Source organism: Trichosurus vulpecula, chromosome 7 (genome assembly GCF_011100635.1).
Source record: "Trichosurus vulpecula isolate mTriVul1 chromosome 7, mTriVul1.pri, whole genome shotgun sequence".
Classification (NCBI taxonomy): domain Eukaryota; kingdom Metazoa; phylum Chordata; class Mammalia; order Diprotodontia; family Phalangeridae; genus Trichosurus; species Trichosurus vulpecula.
In genome coordinates, this window is record NC_050579.1 from 128136698 (window position 1) to 128158224 (window position 21527).

The window sequence follows — 21527 nt, forward strand, 5'->3', positions numbered from 1 at the left end:
ATTCTCACCTAATTCTCTGCCTCTTTCATAGACAACTTACACTGTAAGCTAAACAAAGCGGGATAGCTTATAAACATGAGTAACAAAAATTGGTTTCTCTCAGTTTTCATATCTTGACTGAAGACAGCCCCAGGGTCAGAGAGACTGATCTCTTCAAAGTTATTGGGAATAGATATTGGCTTTTACCCTTTCCCCTTCTCCGCTTTGCCTCTCTCATTTTGCCCTCTATTTTTTGATATGTTAACACAGAGAAACTGTCATGTTCAAGGTTACACAGTTAATCAGTGGCAGAACTAGTATTAGAGCCTTGATCTCCTAGCTTCTAGTCAATGATTTTATTTAACAAACTGGTTTTCTCATTTGAAAGTAAGATTTATAAAACTTAAACAACTTTCCTTTGCAAACTGTCATAGTCAAAGAATAAGACCCCTAATAAAAACACCAAAACAATGAAATGTGACCTGGAAAAACCTTCTAGCTACACATTAGGCAAGGTCCAGCTGATATTTACAAGACAGCAAATATTTAGAAACAATGAGTGTTGTGTTGATGCCTTCATGGCATAAAACCCTAGTAATTATGAAATTATACATAAACTATGAATCCTTCAGAAGGAAGAGAGAACAGTCTTTGGGGAATTATCAAACAGACAGAGAGGATTTTTCACTACTCCTTTGGGGAGATGAAATTAAAAAGAGCAATCCCCCAGTTTTCTGCACTTAATTTATCTCTCAGAGCTTCTGGCATTTGGGTTTTGTTTTCCTCAATATCTGCTCTCCTGAGTATTGATACAAAATCATAAAAGTCTGATATCTTAGCCTTTAGGTTATTCCTTAATTGAGCTTCCAAGAGGCTTACTCTTCAAAGTCCACAATAGAAAAAGCAATCGAAGATATTCACCAAATCAAGACCGACTTCTCAGGAAAGAGAAAGCACTGGACTCAGTAAATACAGGTGAAAAATGTAGTCATTTTTGCTATATTGCTCTCTTTTTCAAAAATAGTTGAAAATTAATAAGCTATGAGACTAAACTTAGAATTGCTGGAATGTGGGTTGCAAAATAAGCTGGGAAACAGGGAGCATGGTATGATGTAAAGAGTTGGATTTGGAGTCAGAAGACTTGGGTTCAAATCTCAGTTATATTAATTATTATAAGTCTATATGACCCTGGGAAAATTGCTTAATTTCTCAGGACCCCAGTTTCTTTTTCTGTAAAATGAGAGAGTTTGATGATGGCCTTTAAGGTCCTTTCCAGACCTAAATCTATGATCCTATGAGTCAACTAGTCAGATTAAAATAAAATTAAAAAAAGAAAAAGGTTTTTAAAAGGAGAAAGGCATAACATATAAATTCTTATTTAGTTTCCATTTTTAATTCATTTAGAAAAAAACAAAGTACTAATATAGTATAATGTATTAAAATAGGCATGATAAAAATAGAACTTTATCATTGAATGATTTGATTATTATGTGTTTGAGTCATTCTAAAATTCCTTTTTGGTGATCAAAGTTTGATATAATAATCATAATATCAGAGATTTAGAATTGTAAGGGACTTTGAGTTCATCATTCTATTCCAACCCTCTCATTTTATAGATGAGAAATAGAAGCAGAGAAAAGTAATGAGATTTGCTTAAGGTCACAGAGGTGGTAAATAGCATATCTGGAAACTCAAGTCCTTTTAACTCCAAATCCATCCCTTTTAATACTGTACCATCTGAGAAGAGGTGACATGCTTGTCATGATTCAATTATTTGTCTGGCATACAAATATCCCACTATTTTGGTCTTGTATAGTATAGTGGGAAAAGCTCCAAGATGAAAATCAGGAGGGCCCGAGTTAAAGTCTTATCTCTGTGTGAATTTGAGAAATCAACCAATTAATCGACAATAAAATATTTTATGTCTAGTATTTGCCAGGCACTGTGCTAGGCACTAGGGACACAAAGACAAAAAGAAAGAAGAAAAAAGACAAATCTCAATTCTCAAGGAGCTTATAATTTGTTGATCTTATATTCTATGAAATAATTTAAGCTTTCTGGTCCTTAGTCTATTTATCAAATGCATACAGAGTACTTTTCAAATCTTAAGGTGCCGTATAAATAACAGATGTTACCATTACTGTCCATTAAATGAGAAATTTAGACTAGATCAGGGTCCATGAATAGATTTCTAGGAGTCCTTGAATTTGGATGGGAAAAAATGCATCTTTATTTTCACTAACTTTTGGTTTCCTTCGTAATCCAATACATTCTATTTTATTCATTTAAAAACATTATTCTGAGAAAAAAAATTCCACATACTTTTCTAGATGGCCAAGGAGATCCATGACACAAAAACAATGAAAAATTCTCAGATCTTTTCAGAGTAACTGGGCTGAGACACAACACCCCTAGTTTGCAGTTCTGAAGTTGTTTTTTAAAATAGAGAATATATATACATTTAATTTAAATCTAATTCCTTGTTAAATTTAATTTTACTTGATTGATCCTGGACTAGAGGACCTCAAAAATCCCTTCAAATTCTAAAGTGCTATTCTCACAAGCAGTATTTCTTCTGCTCCATGACCACCCTATATTTTTTTGAATCAGAAAAGCTCTTAAATCAACTGATTGTTAACCATTGCTGCTTTTCCAGAGTCTCTCCAGTGAAACCTCTCTGAAAGTAGTTTAGACTTTCTTGCTGGTGTAAATGAGTTAATTTTAGGTTCATTTTTAGAGGCAGTTTAGTGCAGAAGAAAAGAATATTGGACATCTAGAACCCTGCTGTAGGTCTCTTCTCCAGTGCTCATTAGTTTACTGTGATCTCGAGCAACTTCCTTAAGCTCTCTGAGTCTCATTTTCCTCATCTAAAGGGAGATAATAAACTTACCTCCATAGGATTGTTGTAAGAATTGGCTTTGCTAAATGAATGGAAATTTATTATTGAGACTATGATGATTCTCCATAACTGGGTCTCATCACATTTTCCTGTTAAGATGGATTAGAGTCAAGTTTTCTAAAAATCATATGGTTCTTTTTCTTTTTTTTTAGCCACTTTGAAAAACTCTTACTCCTCTTCAGATCAAATGTAGTAGATAATATTTATTCCCAAGGTTCATGTAATATTTTTGAGGATATTCTTTACCTTAGCCACCTCTTTATTTAAGCAAAGGAAATATTCCTCAAGTACTTTCCATACAATCACTAAAATATCTTATCTATCTATCTATCTATCTATCTATCTATCCATCCATCCATCCATCTAACTACCTACCTATTCATCATAATCTGTCATCTATTTATCTAGGTGCTGCAGAGGACAGAGTGATGAACTTAGATTCAGGAAGGAAGTTAAAATCTTATTTCAGACACTGTATGACCCTGTGCCGATCACATAACCTCATTCAGCCTCGGTTTCCTCATTTGTAATAGTACTTACCTCACAATGTTGCAAGGAACAACTGATATACTATATGTGAAGTGCTTTGAAAGCCTTATGGTATTATATAAATGCTAGTTATTACTATTATTCTATAAAAAACCCTCTTAATTCATGCCCCCATGCCACCTCCCTCTAGACTTTCATTATTATTATTTTTTCTTCCAGAGAGATTTATCTTCTTCCTTCTGGGCCTCAAATAATGCATCTGTATTCACTGTCAACACATAGCAAAGAGAAAAATGGAAAAAAAATGAGAAATGTGCTTTTTCGTTTTCATCGTGTTTTCCTCATTCTCTTATGATAGTTTTTTTTGTGAGGGGGATCCATGTATTTGCTGTTGCTTTAAATGTTTCCTGTGGTTCTAGATTCTTTCTAGAAGAAAGTGCATTCAAAATTACATTCCCAAGTATCATAAATTGGAATGTGCTGTTAGAAGTCTTCTCCTTTGATCTGTGAGTTGTTTGGAATAAACGTATCACTATAATGCCAGGTATAAAGATTTCATTACGATGATATATGCTATGCAGCCTCTATGTTTACCAACAGGATTTGTGGAATGAACTTCCATTCACCTTTTATTTATTTTGTCTTTCAGTATATTTTATTTTAATAAAATGACTTTGAGGTTGTCTTTGTCGGGGTTTTGAAGAGGACAACACTGTCAGGATGAAAGTTGTAGTCGAACTCAGAAATAAAAGTTCTGCTCAGATAAAAACCAGAAAACCGTATCTTTCACATGAACCTTTCTTTCTTGGCTTGCCTGTTAAAGTATTCCCTTTCTTTATTTCTCAGGAATAAGTGATTTCTGACTGCCAAAGGTGTGAAACCTCTTAGGAAACGACATTGGCAGATTAGGCATTTTGATGTTGGGAAGGTTAGTTTGAGGATTTGATAACAATGTGGGTTTTTTTTAGCACGTAGCTTTCTGTTCTATTAAACACAAACAATAATTCTCAAGGAGAAATTGATTATAAACATAAAACATTTCTGCATTTTGACTTTGTAGATGAAATTCTAAATTGTTTGCTTTAAAATCCAAGTATCATGACCTGGTGTGGCAAATAAGCTGACTCTGGATTTGTGGATGCTACTCTGGTGGAATATAAACTCAGGAAAGTTCCACCAAGCTGGAAAGGCTTCATGTATGGACTGAACAATGAACTGACCATAAGTTTGTTTTCTGAGAACCAGCTTGCTAAGTTTGGAGAAACCAAGCATCACAGAGTTGGTCATGGCCTTGTTAATATTCTTTATAAATACTAGGCTTAAGTGGGATCGGATCTGTATTGATGAAAGGTGTATACATATGAAATCCCAGATGATTAAAGTATTGCTTTGTAACATCCCAACACAATTTTGATCTTTTGACTTGAGAAATGAAAGAAAAAGCACTGTTAATAGCAATTCATTTCCTACAGAATTGGGTTGTATAAAGGTAACTTTTCTAAAATTTAAGGTCTAATCGCACACATATATGCATACATTCATACATGCATATACAAAAATATGTATATGCATATATAGAGTTAGTGGTTTGATCCTTCTTTCTTTGTTTAAAATTCCAGAGGTTTATCTGCAAGCATATAAAAGGCTTTTTAAAGCATGCTATTAGGTATCAATTTAGGCTTGTGGGTTTTAGTCATGAATTTCTGGATGTTTAAATGTAAGTAACTATGTGTTCTTTATTTTTAAAGGCAATAATAAAAGAAAAATATATTTTGTTGTGGAATATATGAAGGGGCATAGAAGAGTGAAAGGACATGGGTTCAGGGGCAGCTGGGTGGCACAGTGGATAGAGCACCAGCCTTGCAGTCATGAGGTCCTGAATTCATATCAGGCTTCAGACACTTACTAGCTAAGTGGCTTTGGGCAGGTCACTTAACTCTGATTGCCTCCCCAAAAAGTACAAAAAAGGATCTAGATTCAAATCCCAGCTTTGCCACATACTCCCTATGTCACCTTAGGTAAAGTACTTTTTTAAGCATCAGTTTCCTTATCAGTAAAATGAGATGTTAGACTTAATGATATATAAAGTCACTTCCAGCTTGAAATCTGTGATCCTATGAACTTCTCAAGTCAGCTGATTTTACTTTTGCATACCTATAATTGTTAAGAAATCTTTCCTTGCATGGAAGGGAAATCTGCCTCTATGCAATGTTCATTTTTCCTAGTTTTGGCTTCTTAGACTAAGCAGAATAAGCCTAATCTCCTTCCACATGACACTTCAAGTACTTGAAGATTGCTATCATGTTCGCCTTAAGTTTTCTCTTTTACACACTAAATATATCCAGTGTTTTCAATTAATACTTATTTGGCACATCCTCCAATCATTTCACCGATTATTGTTGTCTTACTCTAATCACTTATCTTAACTGTGGCCTTCCTCAAATGCAGTGGCAAAAAGAGAATACCAAACTCCAGATGTGGTGTGACCAGAGTAGAATATAACTTCTATGTGTCATACCTATATTAATCTTTTGTTGTTGTTGAGTCATTTCGGTCATGTCCAACTCTTTGTGACTCCACTTGGGGTTTTTCTGGCAAGATATTGTGGTGGTTTGCCATTCTTTCTCCAACTCATTTTACAGATGAGGAAACTGAGGCAAACAGGGTTAAGTAATTTAGACCAGGTCACACAGCTAATAAGTATCTAAGGCTGTATTTGAACTCAGGTCTTCCTGACTCCAGGCCCAGTGCTCTATCTACTATGCCACCTAGCTGCCTAATCTTAAGGTCCACTAAAACCCCCTGATGGTTTTCAAAATAACTGGGCTGAAACACAATGTCCCCATCTTATGCTTCGAAAGTTAGGGTTTTTTTGGAAATAATAGAGAATATTTATCCCTATTAAATTTAATTTTACTTAATTTGCCACATTTTTGTAGCCTATTGAGATCTTTTTGGATTCTGATTTTGTCATCCAGAGTGTTAACTGTCCTTCCCAACTTAAAATCATTTGATGATTTGATAAGCATGACTTCTACGACTTCATTTAAGTTGTGGAAATCAATCATTGTCAACTGGACAGGACCAAGGATTGATCTATGGGGCCCTCCAATATAGACCTGCTCCTAAAGTAACATTAACCAGAAATGATCACTTAATGGACCTACTAATTCAGTCTATTCTAAAAATACCTGTATTACCATCTAGCTCATAGCTTTCTATCTTACCCATAAGGACAGCATGAGAGTCTTTATTAAATATTTTCCTGACATTGGCTTCTCCTATTGCTCTCGTGGGAGTTTGAATAGAAAGTTGTTGTTTTTTTCCTTATCAGACAAAATTTTGAAGTTATTAATCTTGATGCTATAGGTCATTCATTGAATTTTAGAACTATAAGGTACCTTAGAGATTGCCTAGTCTAACTATGAAACATAGATGGGGAAATTTATCCGTTAAAAGTTCTCCAATTAGCCAACAGTGGTGAGGTTAATATATCCAGCCAAGTCTGTCTTTGATATTTTATCATGATGTAGAAGTATACATGGGCTCTCCAAGACTTGCTTAGTAGAGCACAGATAGTGGCAAGTCCTATCAAACTAAAGACTCCAAGTACAGTCCAGTGATGGACTATAGGTATTTAGTCTGAGAACTAGCTTAGCTAAATTCACCATAGGAGACAGGCTACTACGTGATATTTTTGGCCATATCAGCCCACGAAAACTTTATACCCAAGGCCTGGAAAGTTTGTGTTCTGTGTCAGTGTAAGCTGTATCTATCCAGCCCAATGAAAAAATAAGCCTTTTGTTGTTTGTCTATCGCACATAATTCTAAGAATACCTCTGGTATTTTAGCATTGAAAATTTCAAAGCACTCTACAGATTATTCAGGGAAATATTAGCTATTGCACATCAAAGAGGGCTGGAAGAGATCAATAAAAACTATTTTTACCAAGAAATATAAAGAAAGTAGCTGAAGATATGGATTTCTCATCCTGAATGAATAATAAAGGGATAATTGAAAAATCTGTCCAAGCTTATATTTTGCTGTTTACTGTTAAAGAGGAATTAAGAAGCAGAGTCGATTGCTATAATTTTCTTATTCGAGGATTTTCAAGATCTTACGTTAATGAGGAATATTAAATTTTGTTGTTACTAGGAGCTGAAAATTCCTGGGAACTTTTTTGAAGAAGAAGAAATGTGATTAAAGGCTTTTGTCTGCAGAAGATTTGCACAGAATAAAAGGTCATGGATATTACTTACATTCCCTCTGACTTATCCAGTTGTCTAAAATTTGGGAATAAATCCTGCCCACCTACCTCCAGACCACTTTCTATCCGAGTGATAATGTACTCATTCATGATAGGAGCCATGTTTATCACTATCTTTGGAAACCTTGTTATAATGATTTCCATATCCCATTTCAAACAACTTCACTCTCCTACCAACTTCCTGATCCTCTCCATGGCAACCACTGATTTTCTCCTGGGATCTGTCATTATGCCTTACAGCATGGTCAGGTCAGTGGAGAGCTGTTGGTATTTTGGAGACGGTTTTTGCAAATTTCATGCAAGCTTTGACATGATGCTGAGCCTGACTTCCATCTTCCATCTCTGTTCGATTGCAATTGACCGGTTCTATGCTGTGTGCTACCCTCTGCACTACACTACCAAGATGACCACATCCACAATAAAGAGACTGCTGGCTTTTTGCTGGTCAGCACCAGCCATCTTCTCCTTTGGTTTGGTCTTGTCAGAGGCTAATGTCTCAGGCATGCAGACTTATGAGATTCTTGTTGCTTGCTTCAAATTCTGTGCTCTCACTTTCAACAAGTTCTGGGGAACCATACTCTTTACTACCTGTTTCTTTACTCCTGGCTCCATTATGATTGGTATCTATGGGAAAATTTTTATAGTTTCCAAACGACACACTAGAGTAATTAGCAACATGCCTAAAAATGCAAAAGAAGATAGCAGAAAAAATATATCTAAGAAAAAAGACAGGAAGGCAGCCAAGACTTTAGGCATTGTAATGGGGGTGTTTCTAGCATGCTGGTTACCATGTTTCATTGCTGTTTTGGTTGATCCATATTTAGGCTATTCTACTCCTATGGTAGTGCTTGATCTTTTAGTGTGGCTTGGCTATTTCAATTCTACCTGCAATCCATTAATTCATGGCTTTTTTTACCCTTGGTTTAGGAATGCACTTAAGTACATTTTGTCAGGCAAAATCTTTAGCTCACAGTCAGGTACAGCAAACCTTTTCCCTGAAACGCATTAAAAATGGTACCAACGAAGTGGATGAAAAATGAAATTTGAGGCTGTTAGTATTCTGACTTTCAAATAGCCTATTACATATGTTACGCCATTAATTTGTAACAATTCAGACGCATAGTATATGATATGGTCAAGTGTTTCATATACTACCTTCAATTATTGTTTCAGCTAAAATTGCTGAAGCTATTACTGTGTCCTCAGGACTGAGTTTAAAAATGTGTGAGAAAGAGCTGTTGTGAAGATATTAAGAACACAGTTAGACAACATAGACAAAACAACATTCACCAACTTGGAGTCATACTTGAGCCTGCCTTCTCCCTCACCACATTTCCCCAATATCCAAGCAGTTGCCAAGTCTTCTTGATTCTACCTTTTTGACATTTCTCTCATCTGTTCCTTTTTCTCCACTCAACCTCCAGTCTAGCTTAGACCCTTGTCTTAACTGACCTATGGTATGGGGGTGGATTCCTAACTATCTTTCTATTTCGGTCTTTCACCTCTGAAATACATCCTCCTCATAGCTGCTAAATTTATAATCATAATTTCTCTTATAGTTCAGATTTCTCAAAAATTTTTGTTGCTTCTAGGATATAATACAGTGTGATCAGCCCGATAGGCTTTCGTCAGTGTGTTTCATTTCATATTCTCCCTTTCTTCATTCTAGTTAAACTATTCTGCTGGCTGTTTTTCATACACAGCATTCCATCATCTGCCCAGATGGTCTTTCTTGTCTCTCTGTTTAGCTCTACCTCTTAGAATCTCTAGCTTCCTTCAAAGCATGACTCAAGCCCATATGAGTCTCTCCTGATTTCCCCCAGTTGCTGATGCTTTTTGTCTTTTGAAATTACTTTGTATTGCTTTGTACATTTTTTATTTACTTATATGGGTACGTATTATATTACTCTAGTTGAATGTAAGCTCCTTGAAGGAAAGGATTATTTCTTTTTTGTTTTTGTACCCCTAGGGTCTTGCATATAATAGTTACCTAATAAATATTTGTTACACTGTTGAATTAAAAAAAAACTTAATGGATAATTGAAGAATTGTATTGTTCAGGCATGGTTTAGCTATAGGAATTTAAAGAATGAAAGTTTATCTTGGGCTGGGTTAGGCAAGGAAGATTCATTTGTATACATTTATATGTATGAGTTCTTTTTGGCCAGTCTCCTCCTCCACATATACACACATTTAAAGGATTTTTAAGATGACTAATATGGGAACTCCACCTACTAGTACAGATAATAGCCCCTCCATACCTCAGTATATGATCTAGAATTGTGATGGACAAAAGTCTTCACTGCCTAAGTGCCATTCTTCTGATGATGAGTCTTATGAACTTAGCAAGTCTTGTCTTTAGACAAAAAGTGGAATACTAGGTCCCTGCTTGAAACCTTTCTGACTTCGTAGGACCTATCAAAACTTGTACTGCACTGGCATAGCCTTTGAGATCACAGATCACAGATGAGGTATCCAGGAATCTGTGAAACATATTTAGTGAAGCAAGTATATTTATATATAAACGTATAAATTTTCATGAGCTGTGCTCACAATAGCAATGCATCTGTTTTTATATCAAAATGTTCATTATGCTTTCAAGAATTTGAAATTGCTAGCAGTTGATGCAAAAATGACTATTAACTCATTGTAGCCTTTTCTTTTGTTAGAGGAGTAAAGACACAAAATACCTACCTACACTCTCTCAACCATCTTTCACTTTATGACTTAAAGGTAGCTGTTATAAGCTACTAGAATTCTAAAGGACCCAAGAGAATGAAGAATCAATAAAGTTAGGGAGTCTCTTCTAACTCTTGACTTAAGGTCCATATATACATACAGAGGTTCGAGTTATAGATCCACAGGATTTTAGGGTCTTCAAGGGTAAGGAATCGATTTTCTACTTGTCTTGTCACCACCTCCTATCACCAAGCACAGTGCTGGCCACAGGATGGGGGGCTAATCAACTTTAAAGTGCTATGTTAATGCAAACTATTGTTGTTAATTCTTATTGAATAAGTAACAGAGAAATAAAATATCTAAAAAAATTAAATCCATGAGGAAAAATTAGGAGTGGTGGTAGAATTCATGTGTGGAAATTTTGGAGAACAATGCCATACATAATGTACTTTTGGAAGGGTTTTTTGGCACCTTTTAAAAATTTCGTTTCTTCTCTGGCTAAAGAACATAAAAACGTATTTCTACATACTTTTCTTTGCTCTTGAAATCATTATGGATAGTATCTTCAGTTTAAAAATATAGCTTATGTCTCTATATGATTTTTTATGTACCTAGATCTAAAGGTCACAGAGTCACAAGAAACCATTTTCCAACTTCAAATTCCCAAACCTTTACCTGTAGTACCCTTTTCTGTCCTGAATTTTTTTTAATAAACAGGGCAAAGAAACAATGTGTTTCTAATCTTTAAAATAGATTGGTGGTACTCTGCCAATATCTAATCCACTTCATATCTTCTGGGGAAGCAAAGGCATGATGGCAATATGGACTAGTTGGATTGCAAAACTGCCTCATCCTCTTTTGTTAAGAGATTTAAGGTTCATCTCCTGCAGCCTCTGGATGCTCAGGACCAGCTCTGCCTGGGTTTCAGTCCCCTTTCATTCATTCACTTTGTCCCCTCATATCAATTCTGCTCTGATCTCTCCATATTTCATTCTTGTGGTTGCACAAAGCCAGTGCCTGTAGCTTTTTCTGGGGTAGAAGGATGGTAGTGGATGTAGCATAGAAGAGACTCTGAAGAAAAGGGATTCCATTGATGACATTCATGGTTATCTTTATATTTCTACCTTCCCCTCCAAAATTATGTTAATTTCATTTAACTTAAGATTCTTTCACTGTCTTTACCTAGCTTTCTCAGCTGACTGTTAAATTTTTAGTGTGAGCATTTGCAACATAGAAATCAGTAACCTACAAGTCAGAGCTTGATTTTTTGATGATTGTCTAAACTTAAGAAGGTGTTAGCAATGCAGATTAAACTTAAAAAGTATGTGTACATACATCACTCCCAACCCCTCCTTCAAAGCCTGGTTGTTAAAGCTTGCCACGACAACCATATATTGCTCTAAACACATTGCTTGCAGCAAGGAGGAGTGCAATAGACCATTGACTGTAGGCTACATTATAACAACAAACATTCATATACCCCTTAAAGGTTTACGAAGTGCTTTATGTTCATTTTCTTATTTGAGCCTCCCAACATCTCTGGACAAAATTGCAAGATACTTTCCCCATTCTAAAATGCAGTTTTTCAAGGCAAAACTTGTAGCTCAGCTTTACTGATAGTTCCGTTCTCCTTAAGTTTTCTTCATTCCTAGAAGATTTAATGAAGCTTGTTTTAACTCTATAATGAGTTTAAAATGTGAAATAGTTATTTTCCCCCAATAAATATTGAAAATAAAAATAAACATTGCTTCTCCAAAGCCAATATTTAAAGATATCTAAACCTAATTAGGTTGGATATATAATAAAAGTAGAATTTGAGTGATTGAAATTCTAATTTTTCATCAGTTTTTCTTCATTAATCATATTAATGCATTATCTTTATTCTGATGCTCTTTAATAGAAACTTTAAGTAGAATACTGGAATTAGTGCAATGTAGTGGTATAACATCAAGTAGCAACTTACACACCTGAAGTACTAATGCCTCTCTGAAATGATGGATTAACTTACAATTATAATGAGTAGCTAACATGTACATTGCATAGTAAGAGTTGCAGAATACTTTGAATACATAGTGTCCCAAAGGTCTTAGGGCAGTTTAAAATGCGTCTAAAGCTTAAAGCTTCCTTAAGCTATTAAGGCTTAAAAATACACTTAGACTTTTGGGATACATTTGATTTTGCTGACATTTGGGGACATTTGATGACTGATGGAATTTTTCCATTTTTCCCATGGATGTTAGGTGTGACAAGTTCTCCTATTTTACAAATTAGGAACACAAGGATTTGACTTTACTTGGGAGGCACCTTTGCATAATGGATAGAATTCCATCTTGGAGTCAGGAAGACCTGGGTTCAAGAGCTGCCTATGATACCTACTGAATATATGACTCTGGCCAAGTAATACATCATGTCAAGGACCTAGCCAATTCGCTAAGACTAGAAGTTAGAGAAGAGTTGCCAACTGGCATTAGGGAAGAGTGTCAATTCATTTGGAATTCCTTACATGGCTGCAATCACAGATTTATTTAAAAAATCAGAAAGAAACAAGTAGCAGAGAGAGATTAGTTTGCTGAAAATGGAGTCAGAAAGACTTGCATTTAAATTCTTCCTCTGATATTTGTTTTCCATGTGAATAAGGACAGGTCACTTAACCTCTCTGACCTTCAGCGACCCTTCTAGTAAAGTGGGGATAATACCTGTGGTACTTAACTTCTAGGGTTTTTATGAGGCTCAAATTAAATAATGGATATTATATAAAATACTAATTACAATCATTGGTCTATACATGTAGTGCAAAGGAAATAATTTAATGAGCTGAATTTGTTCATTTATTTCTTTTTAAAAATAACTTCTTTGGGGCAGCTAGGTGGCGCAGTGAGTAGAGCAAAGGCCCTGGAGTCAGGAGCACCTGAGTTTAAATCCGGCCTCAGACACTTGACACACTTACTAGCTGTGTGACCTTGGGCAAGTCACTTATCCCCAATTGCCCTGCTTTCCCCCCTCCAAAAAAAAAAACTTCTTATTAAGCCCTGCCCTAGGTGCTTGAGAGATTGCAAAGGCACATAAAATGGATCCTTTAATGTTTCACTAAGTATCCTCCATTTGGTACTAATTGGCATAAGGCATGATGCTAATATGATTACCTTTTTTCTTTTTCTATTGCGTGTAAGTCCTGGAGCTTACATCTCCCCCTTTCGTTGCCAATGTAAAGACACTCTTTGGCGGTCTTCACAGAAGTGACTCTTCAGGGAGCTGAAGAAATCTCTCCACTCAGGGCATCTTGAGAATTGTTAAAGAATACATCTGCCAGAGGTAGGCCAGGAGAGAGGAAGAGACTCCCCAGGGACCCATCAGCCAGAGGCATTTGAGTGGTATCTAGACTGAATATAATAACCAGGTTATAAGGGGCCCAGCCTCCATAAATCAAGGCTGACAAGTGGGCCAGTGACTTTGTGAAGCCTCTCCCAAGGTAAGCAGGATGGAGAACAGTGGAGTGAGGTAACGAACGAGTTTATTTAATACAAATAGTATTACTAGTGAGCTACAACTTCTAAATCATTGTGGCTATGAGTATATTTAAATGGCAGAGCAAAATAGTCACAAGACCAGGGAGACTACTAGACTGAAGGATTTATTTATGTAATTAGCACAGAAAGGGATTAGGTAAATTCACTTTAAACATGCAAAAATGAATACATTATTTAAATTTTATTTTATTTTCAGTTCCAAATTCTCTCTCTTCTCCTTCCACTTTCCCCACCACAATAAAAAAGCAAAAAAAAAAACCCCAAATTAATGAATGCATTTTAGGTATTAATTTGGAAAATTAAGTCTTATGCAATTCCATCAACATATCAAGCAGGTGTTTAGCACATACAACTGCTTAATAAGATTAGAGAATATATGAAAAATGATTTTCAAACCTTAACACTATATTTAAAGCTATTATTAAGTGCAGTTATAGAAATCGTTAGGATATATACACCATTAACTGTAATACTAAAATTTGAATTTGAATCCAATGAAGTTGAAGTCTCATAACTCTTTCTACCTGATTGAACTGCTTTTTCCTATGGCAATATCACTTCAGAACTCAAATCCTTATGTTGGTTTCATCACACACAATCATGATGAGATAATAATGGGGTATGGGAGAAGGATTGGTAAGGAAAATGACAGCTGGGTTACTCAATGAGAGATCCACAAAGCATTCCTAGCTGATTTCTCATATGTAATTTAGATCACATTATTGAATCATGGAATTTAATTTTCATTTTATATCTGAGGAAAGTAGACAGTAGAAAGGGTACTGGATTTGGAAGTGGAAGATCAGAGATCTGGAATTCATCTCAGAGGCCATGTAAGTGAACTCCTTTATTTACATTTGCAGAAACTGAAGTCAAGGGAGATTGCTGCCCACCATGATTTCATGTAAAATTACTATTACATTGGGATTTTGGTTTTAGTGGTAAAAATGTCAGAAAAAGAACAGTTCTATCAAGTCTAAGAGCTGTTATGTGTCTTCAAATTTTTTTTAATATTTCTGTTACTCATGTGCAAATATATATATAATATCTATACACATACATACATATATACATATATTCTACTAAAATTTTAAAGCCAAATTCTTTAAGGGGTTTGCAGAGTACATATGTTATCTTATCCAATATGCACAACATTATGAGGTAGGTACTAGTATCATCCTCATTTTATGGATAAGGAAACTGAGACTGAAAGATGTTGTGATTTGCCCAGGGTCATGCAACTATGCAGCATCTCAGGAGGGATTTGAATTGAAGTTATCCTGATTTCAGATCCAGGGCTCTTACCCATATGTCACAATAGACACAGAATAGGGCACTGATGATAAGTCAGATTTTTAGATCACCTTAGTGTGTATTAAGTGCTTCTCCTTGATTTATAGGTAGTCCAAATTTTATTAACTCCATCATAAAGGGAGGAAACTGGTCCAGAGATGTTATGACTATATAATATAATATGACTATATATAATATAATATGACTATATAATAAGATTAAACCCAGGATTGGGATTCCAAGGCCGATATTCTTTCAGCTATACAGTGTTGCCTCTCATGAGAGCTAGTGATCATGTTTCTCCCCTTCTTTTTAGAGAAAGAAAATTTTCTTTAAAATGAGACAAATTCATAGGTATAGATATATGCAAACACATATATGTATATATAATGTGTATGTATACAAATATCAGAGATATACATACACTATATTTGTATATATAGACATATATACATATGTGTATATATATATATATAGAGAGAGAGAGAGAATATGAGAGAGAAAATTATGCAGACTTAATATGGCATACATACACATTACATACATAATATATTACATATACAGAATATATAGACATTATTTTTATGTCTATATATGTGGACATAAAATAGTAGCAGCATCTATGATACAAAATTCCTGTCTTATAACTGTTTTTAATAGCTGACATTTATATAGCATTCTTAAATTTATAAAGTTATATTATCTTGTGTACTCAGGACAAATCTGCGAAGTAGGTGCTAGTATTATTCCTATTTCACAAATTAGGAAACTGAGTCTCAGAAAGCTGAAATTCCTTGCTCCTGGTCACAGAGCTAGTAAAAATCAAAAGCAGGATTCGAGCTCAGGTATTGATCATGTTAAGTCCAGCATTCTATACATCATGTTACTCTTGCTCTCTCTCATTCTCTTAAGCTGCCATCCTCTTTGCATAACTTTTTAATATGGAAACCCTTAAGAGAGATCCTAAAAGTCATGAAAGTCATATTTCATCAAAACAAGAACAATAATGGTTTTCAAGATGAAACTTAAAACTCAAAGAAGAAACAACAAATAAAGGCTAAGGGAAGTAAATATGTCTAAAATAGAAGCAATCTAAGGTAGGAATTTATTTTGCTTGAGTATTCATGTTTGTAAAACTTTGTCTTGCTTTCTCAATGCGGGGAGGGGGTGCAAAAGGGAAGGAGGTAAAATACAATAAAACTGAAAAAAGTAGTAAAGTACTTGAGTGATAGAGGTCATCTTTCCTTCTTTCTTTTCATGAAACCTGAGCCCAAATCAGCCAGCAGGAGACAATGTAGTATAGGGGAGAGGGAGAGGGAAAGAGAGAGAGAGGGAGAGAGGGAGAGAGAGAGAGAGAGAGAGAGAGAGAGAGAGAGAGAGAGAGAGAGAGAGAGAGAGAGAGAGATTTCTTAAAATCCTGATACATTAGCTGAAAAACTAAGGGCAAATCACTTAATTTTTCTGTGCCTCAGTTTCTTCATCTGTAAAATGAAGGGATTAGACTCAATGACCTATCAAATTAATTTCAACTCTAGATCTCTGATTTATGAATGCCCCTGAATCTCAATTTGCTCATATGCAAATTGGGAAAATAATTCCTGCTCTAGCTTAGCCTAATGGATAAAGAGCTAGCTTGTCAGTCATGAAGACCTGGGTTCAAATTGACTCTGATAAATATTGTCTGAGTGATCCTGGGCAAGTTGTTTAACCTCTCGGTGTGCCATACAGGCAATTTTTAGGACCATAAATTGTAGAAAAGGTGCAGGTCTTCATTTGTTATGAGAGTTTCCTTACCAATGAGACCATGAGTATGGCTGCCAACAACAGCAACAACAACACAAAAAAAAGAAACCCTTCAAACAAAATTTTCTGGCAATTTGCAGTGTCTTTTGCAGTTCATCCTGCATCACCTCAAAATCCCTAAGTCATCATTTACCACGGGTAAATTTGGATAGGTGTGTGTGTGTGTGTGTGTGTGTGTGTGTGTGTGTGTAGTTTGAAAGTGGTTAGTGTTTGGAATACATGGAAAAAATTGACTGTGAAAAAAAGGTTAAGTTTGAGTAGAAAGATGACCCTCTGTTCTGCCCAGTTGAGTGGCGAGGTATGACTTTTTTCAAAGGCATTGTCTAAGGACACCCAGAAAGGTTTCTGGTATTTTAATTCCCAATTCATTGTGAACTGGACTTACGAAGCTTTCTATAGGTATAACACTGAAGTTTGGCCTATAGCACTATAAGTTCTAGTTCAGCACATGAATAGTGCTGACCAGTTCCACAACGGGGTGCCTTACTTCTTGGCACCACTGCCTCTGTTGGTTGGCAAAGTGAATGTAAAGCAAGTTGTGGAATTCCTTCAGGGAACTGTCAAGATCTATTAGTAGACAGTGGTTGCTCATAAGGTGGTGTAGTGGGTGATCTTCCCTGAAAATCAAGGAGTGAGCAAGCACCTTAGCACAGAACACAGAACTTCCAGGGCAGAGGTAAAAGAAATAGCTTTATGTCAGCAAGAAGCCCAGGCATATCAGTGACGCATCATGGAAATCTGGTGAGAGCACTTCCTGAGTGCTTGATAACAATTTTTTTCTGGGTCTTTGCATGGCTTACATTTAGCTGAAGTGTGGTATTTTGGGCATGAACTTCTAACAAGGACTACTGAAGGACTCCATAGCCATCAATTCTTCTGTAGTTAGGGATGGTGAAACAGCATTGGGAGGTGGATAGATATTAGCTGGCAAGTTCCTATGCAGATAGAGAGAATCATCATGGGTACCAACCTGGGAAGACAAATGTAAAATTGAATAACTAGAGATGGTCAGCAGTGTCTATGGCTTAATTAGAGTCAAAGATAGGACTGTAACATTATCAGAAGGGATCAATGAAAAGCAAAGTCTAGGAATGAGGCTCTCTTTGTGCCTTTTGTACAAAGGTAAACCACACTTGGTGTTGAGCTTAACAAATAAGTTTCTCAATTTACTTCCCTCAACATACATGTGTGTTTTACACCCAGGTATGCTGGTTGGTTAAATCATTCAACATTAGGGAAACAATCAATATAATTAATCACAATAAAAACAATAACTTCCTAGCCACATGATTATCTGAATGGAAAAAAAATATCATTTGACAAAGTACAGCATTTATTTATTCTAAAATCCCTGCAAAATATAGGCACATAGGAATCCTTTTTAATATCATAAAAAAATCTATCTAAAATCAAAAGCAAGTGTCATATGCAATGGGGATGCACTGGAAGTATTCCTGATAAATACAGGAACAAAGCAAGGATGTCCACCCTCCCTACTGTCATTTTATGTAGCTCTGGAAATGCTAAAAATAGCAATAAGATGAGAAAAAAGGCATACAGATAGGTAAAGAGGAGATAAAAGTATTCCTATTTGCTCTTGACATGATGGTTAAAAAAACACACCAACAATCAGTGAATGTACTGAAGTAATTGTTTAAGCAAGATGACAGTTTACAAAATAAACCCACAAAATCAAAAGCATTTCTATATAATAATAAAATCTTACAGGCAATAATACGAAGATAAATTTCACTCCAAATAAGTATAAAAAGCATAAAGTATTTGGGGATCAATCTAACAAAACAAACAAAATATTTATTTAGTTTCCATTGCAAAGTTCTCCTAAAAGAAATAAAAAATAATTTAAATGTCTGGGGGAATTTTCTGTTCTCAAGGCTGGGCCATGCCAATGTAATAAAAATGACAATACTAACAAGAGTAATTTAGAGCTTTATTGCTGCACCAATCAAACTATCAAAAGGATTTTTTATAGCTTAAGTGTCAAATGCAGATCACAGGCAGCATGCCACCCACAATACTCCCAAGTGCTTCCCAAACCAGATTAAAATGTCATTGGGAAATATTTAACAAAATATAATAAACATGAATAATATAAAAACTAAGTCAATATGGGGTCCACAGGGATCCTTATGTAGGGAGTTTGTATTTGAGTTTGACATCACTGCCTTACAGAACTTGATAAAATGATAACAAAGTTCATTTGGAGAATTAAAAGATCCAGAAAAAAGGGAAAACAATGAAAAGAGAGAGGTACAAAGGGGGGATAGAACTTCCAAATATCAATCCATATTATAAAGCAACAGTCATCAAAACCACTTAACATTGGTTTAAAAAATAGAAAATTAGATTAATAGAAGAGACTAGACAAGCGAGAATAACCAGAAGTGAATGGAATGCAATAATACAGTGTTTGCTAAACCAGAAAACAAATTACTTGGGAAAGAACTCTCTAGTTGGATGAGAACTGCTGAGGAAACTGGAAAGTACTGTGGCAGATAAAAGATGTAGACCAACTTCTTGTGTCACATTCCAAAGTAAATTAGAAGTTGATATGTGACATTAATATTGAGGAGCATGCCATTAGAATATTTAGAAAAGAGGCAGTTCATATACCTTTTCCAGCTATCAATGAGAAATATATCCATATATTCAAACAATGGAAAGAGTCAAATACAAAAGATAAAAAAAAATTGATTACATGTAAAGCTCATGAACAAACAAAATTAAGACATCTAAAATAAAAAGGAAAGCAGTTAAATGGTAAAAACAATATCTCTGACAAGGTTTGTCACCCACAATATATAGACAATTAACAGGTATATACATATACACATCTATCTGTCTTTATCTGTCTGTATATATCATTTCTATTTTCTCTGTCTCTCTCTCTACAGGTACATGTAGAGTTCATACATATTGTTAAAAGCTAATCTATAAAAGGTAAGAGGCCAATGCATATGAACAATTTAATCATAAAAGAAAAATTGAAAACTATTAACAATAAAATGAAAGAAAGCCCCAAAGGACTAATACAAGTGAAATAAAAATTAAAACAACCCCAAGGTTTCACTTTATATGCAGCAAAGATGACAAAGGATGGGGATATTCAATGTTAGAGGAGTTGTGGAAAAATGGGCACACTAGTGAATTGGTTGATGAGGCTGTGAATTGGTATAACTGTTTTGGAAAGAAATTTGGAATGACGAAAATAAAATTATTAAAATGTTCAATCCACTTGCCCCATAGAGTCTGTTACTATCATTATACCCAAAGAGACCACTAATAAGAAGAAAGCTTCCACATCCAGCAAAATATTTATAGCAGCACTTTTTGTAGTAACAATGAATTAGAAACAAAGCAAGTTAATTGAGGAATGAATAAACAAATTATAGTACATACATCATATTACTGTGCTATTAGAGATGACAAAAATGATGACTACAGAAAAGCATGCAAAGAATTAAATGAACTGAAGCAAAGTGAAGTAAGCAGAGCCAAGAAAACATTACATACAATGATAACAACAATGTAAATGGAAAGAACAGTCACCACAAAACAATCAAATTAAATGTTGTAAAAATACAAAAAATAACCATGGCCCCAAAGATGACATATGAGAAGATACCTCTACCTCTCTTCTTTGTAGAAAAGGAGATTCATGGGTATAGTATGTTACATATATTTTCAGACTTTTTCTATGATCATTTTCCTGATTTTCTCTTCTTTTTCTTTATTTCTTTAAAGTTTTTTTTGTTGTTATATGCGATGGTTCTCTGGGAAGGGGAAAGGGTGAGATAATAGAAGAAATGTTGATATATTAAAAAAGCTATCAACAAAAGTTATTTTAAAATACTGGAAAACAGTATCGGGGAACGACATTAGATCAATTGATCAACAAGCATTTATTATATTTTTACTACAGAATTCTACTACTAAATTCAAAGAATAAAGGCATAAATAAATGATATCCTGAATGCAAAGAGCTCAAATTCTATTGGGGGAATAATATGTACACTTATAAGTTTATATAAAATATATATACAATAAAAATATAAGGTAATTTGGAGGAGAAAGATTTTACAAACTAGGGGAATTGGGAAAGGCCTCCTGTAAGAAGTAGTGATTGAGATGAGCTTTAAGAGAAACTAAGAATTGTAAAAGGTGGAAGTAAGGAAGGAGTTCATTCCAGGCAGAGGAGACAGTCTATGCAAAGTCATGGAGATGGGAGCTGGAATGCCATTAAAGGAGCTTTACCTTTCTGAAGAACTCTGAATGAATATTCTTAAATATGACCAGTGTAAATACACTTATTCACCTCCCAGAATTACTCAGGTAGTTGTAAACTGTGTAACTAATGGTTTTTTGGCTGTCATTTGAGAGTTGACTATTCTGATAGATAGTAAGGGTCAAATGGGTTTGGAACTGCCAGTAATATTCTCACCCTCTATAATCAAATTATGTTTCTGTGATGTTTGCTGTCTTCACCCCACTTCTACCTTGACCCTTTTTCCTCAGAAATAGAAGATCTGCTGCAATTTTGAAAAGGAGACTATTCCTTACAACTTGAAAA

At 35.0% G+C, this 21527-nt stretch overlaps 1 protein-coding gene across 1 annotated transcript; it reads left to right on the top strand.

The window, feature by feature from the left end:
- Positions 1-7611: 7611 nt before the first annotated feature.
- Positions 7612-8643, top strand: LOC118855771 (trace amine-associated receptor 3). The gene has a single exon (XM_036765795.1). The coding sequence runs from the start codon at positions 7612-7614 to the stop codon at positions 8641-8643; it is 1032 nt and encodes a 343-aa protein (XP_036621690.1).
- The last annotated feature ends 12884 nt before the right edge of the window (positions 8644-21527 follow it).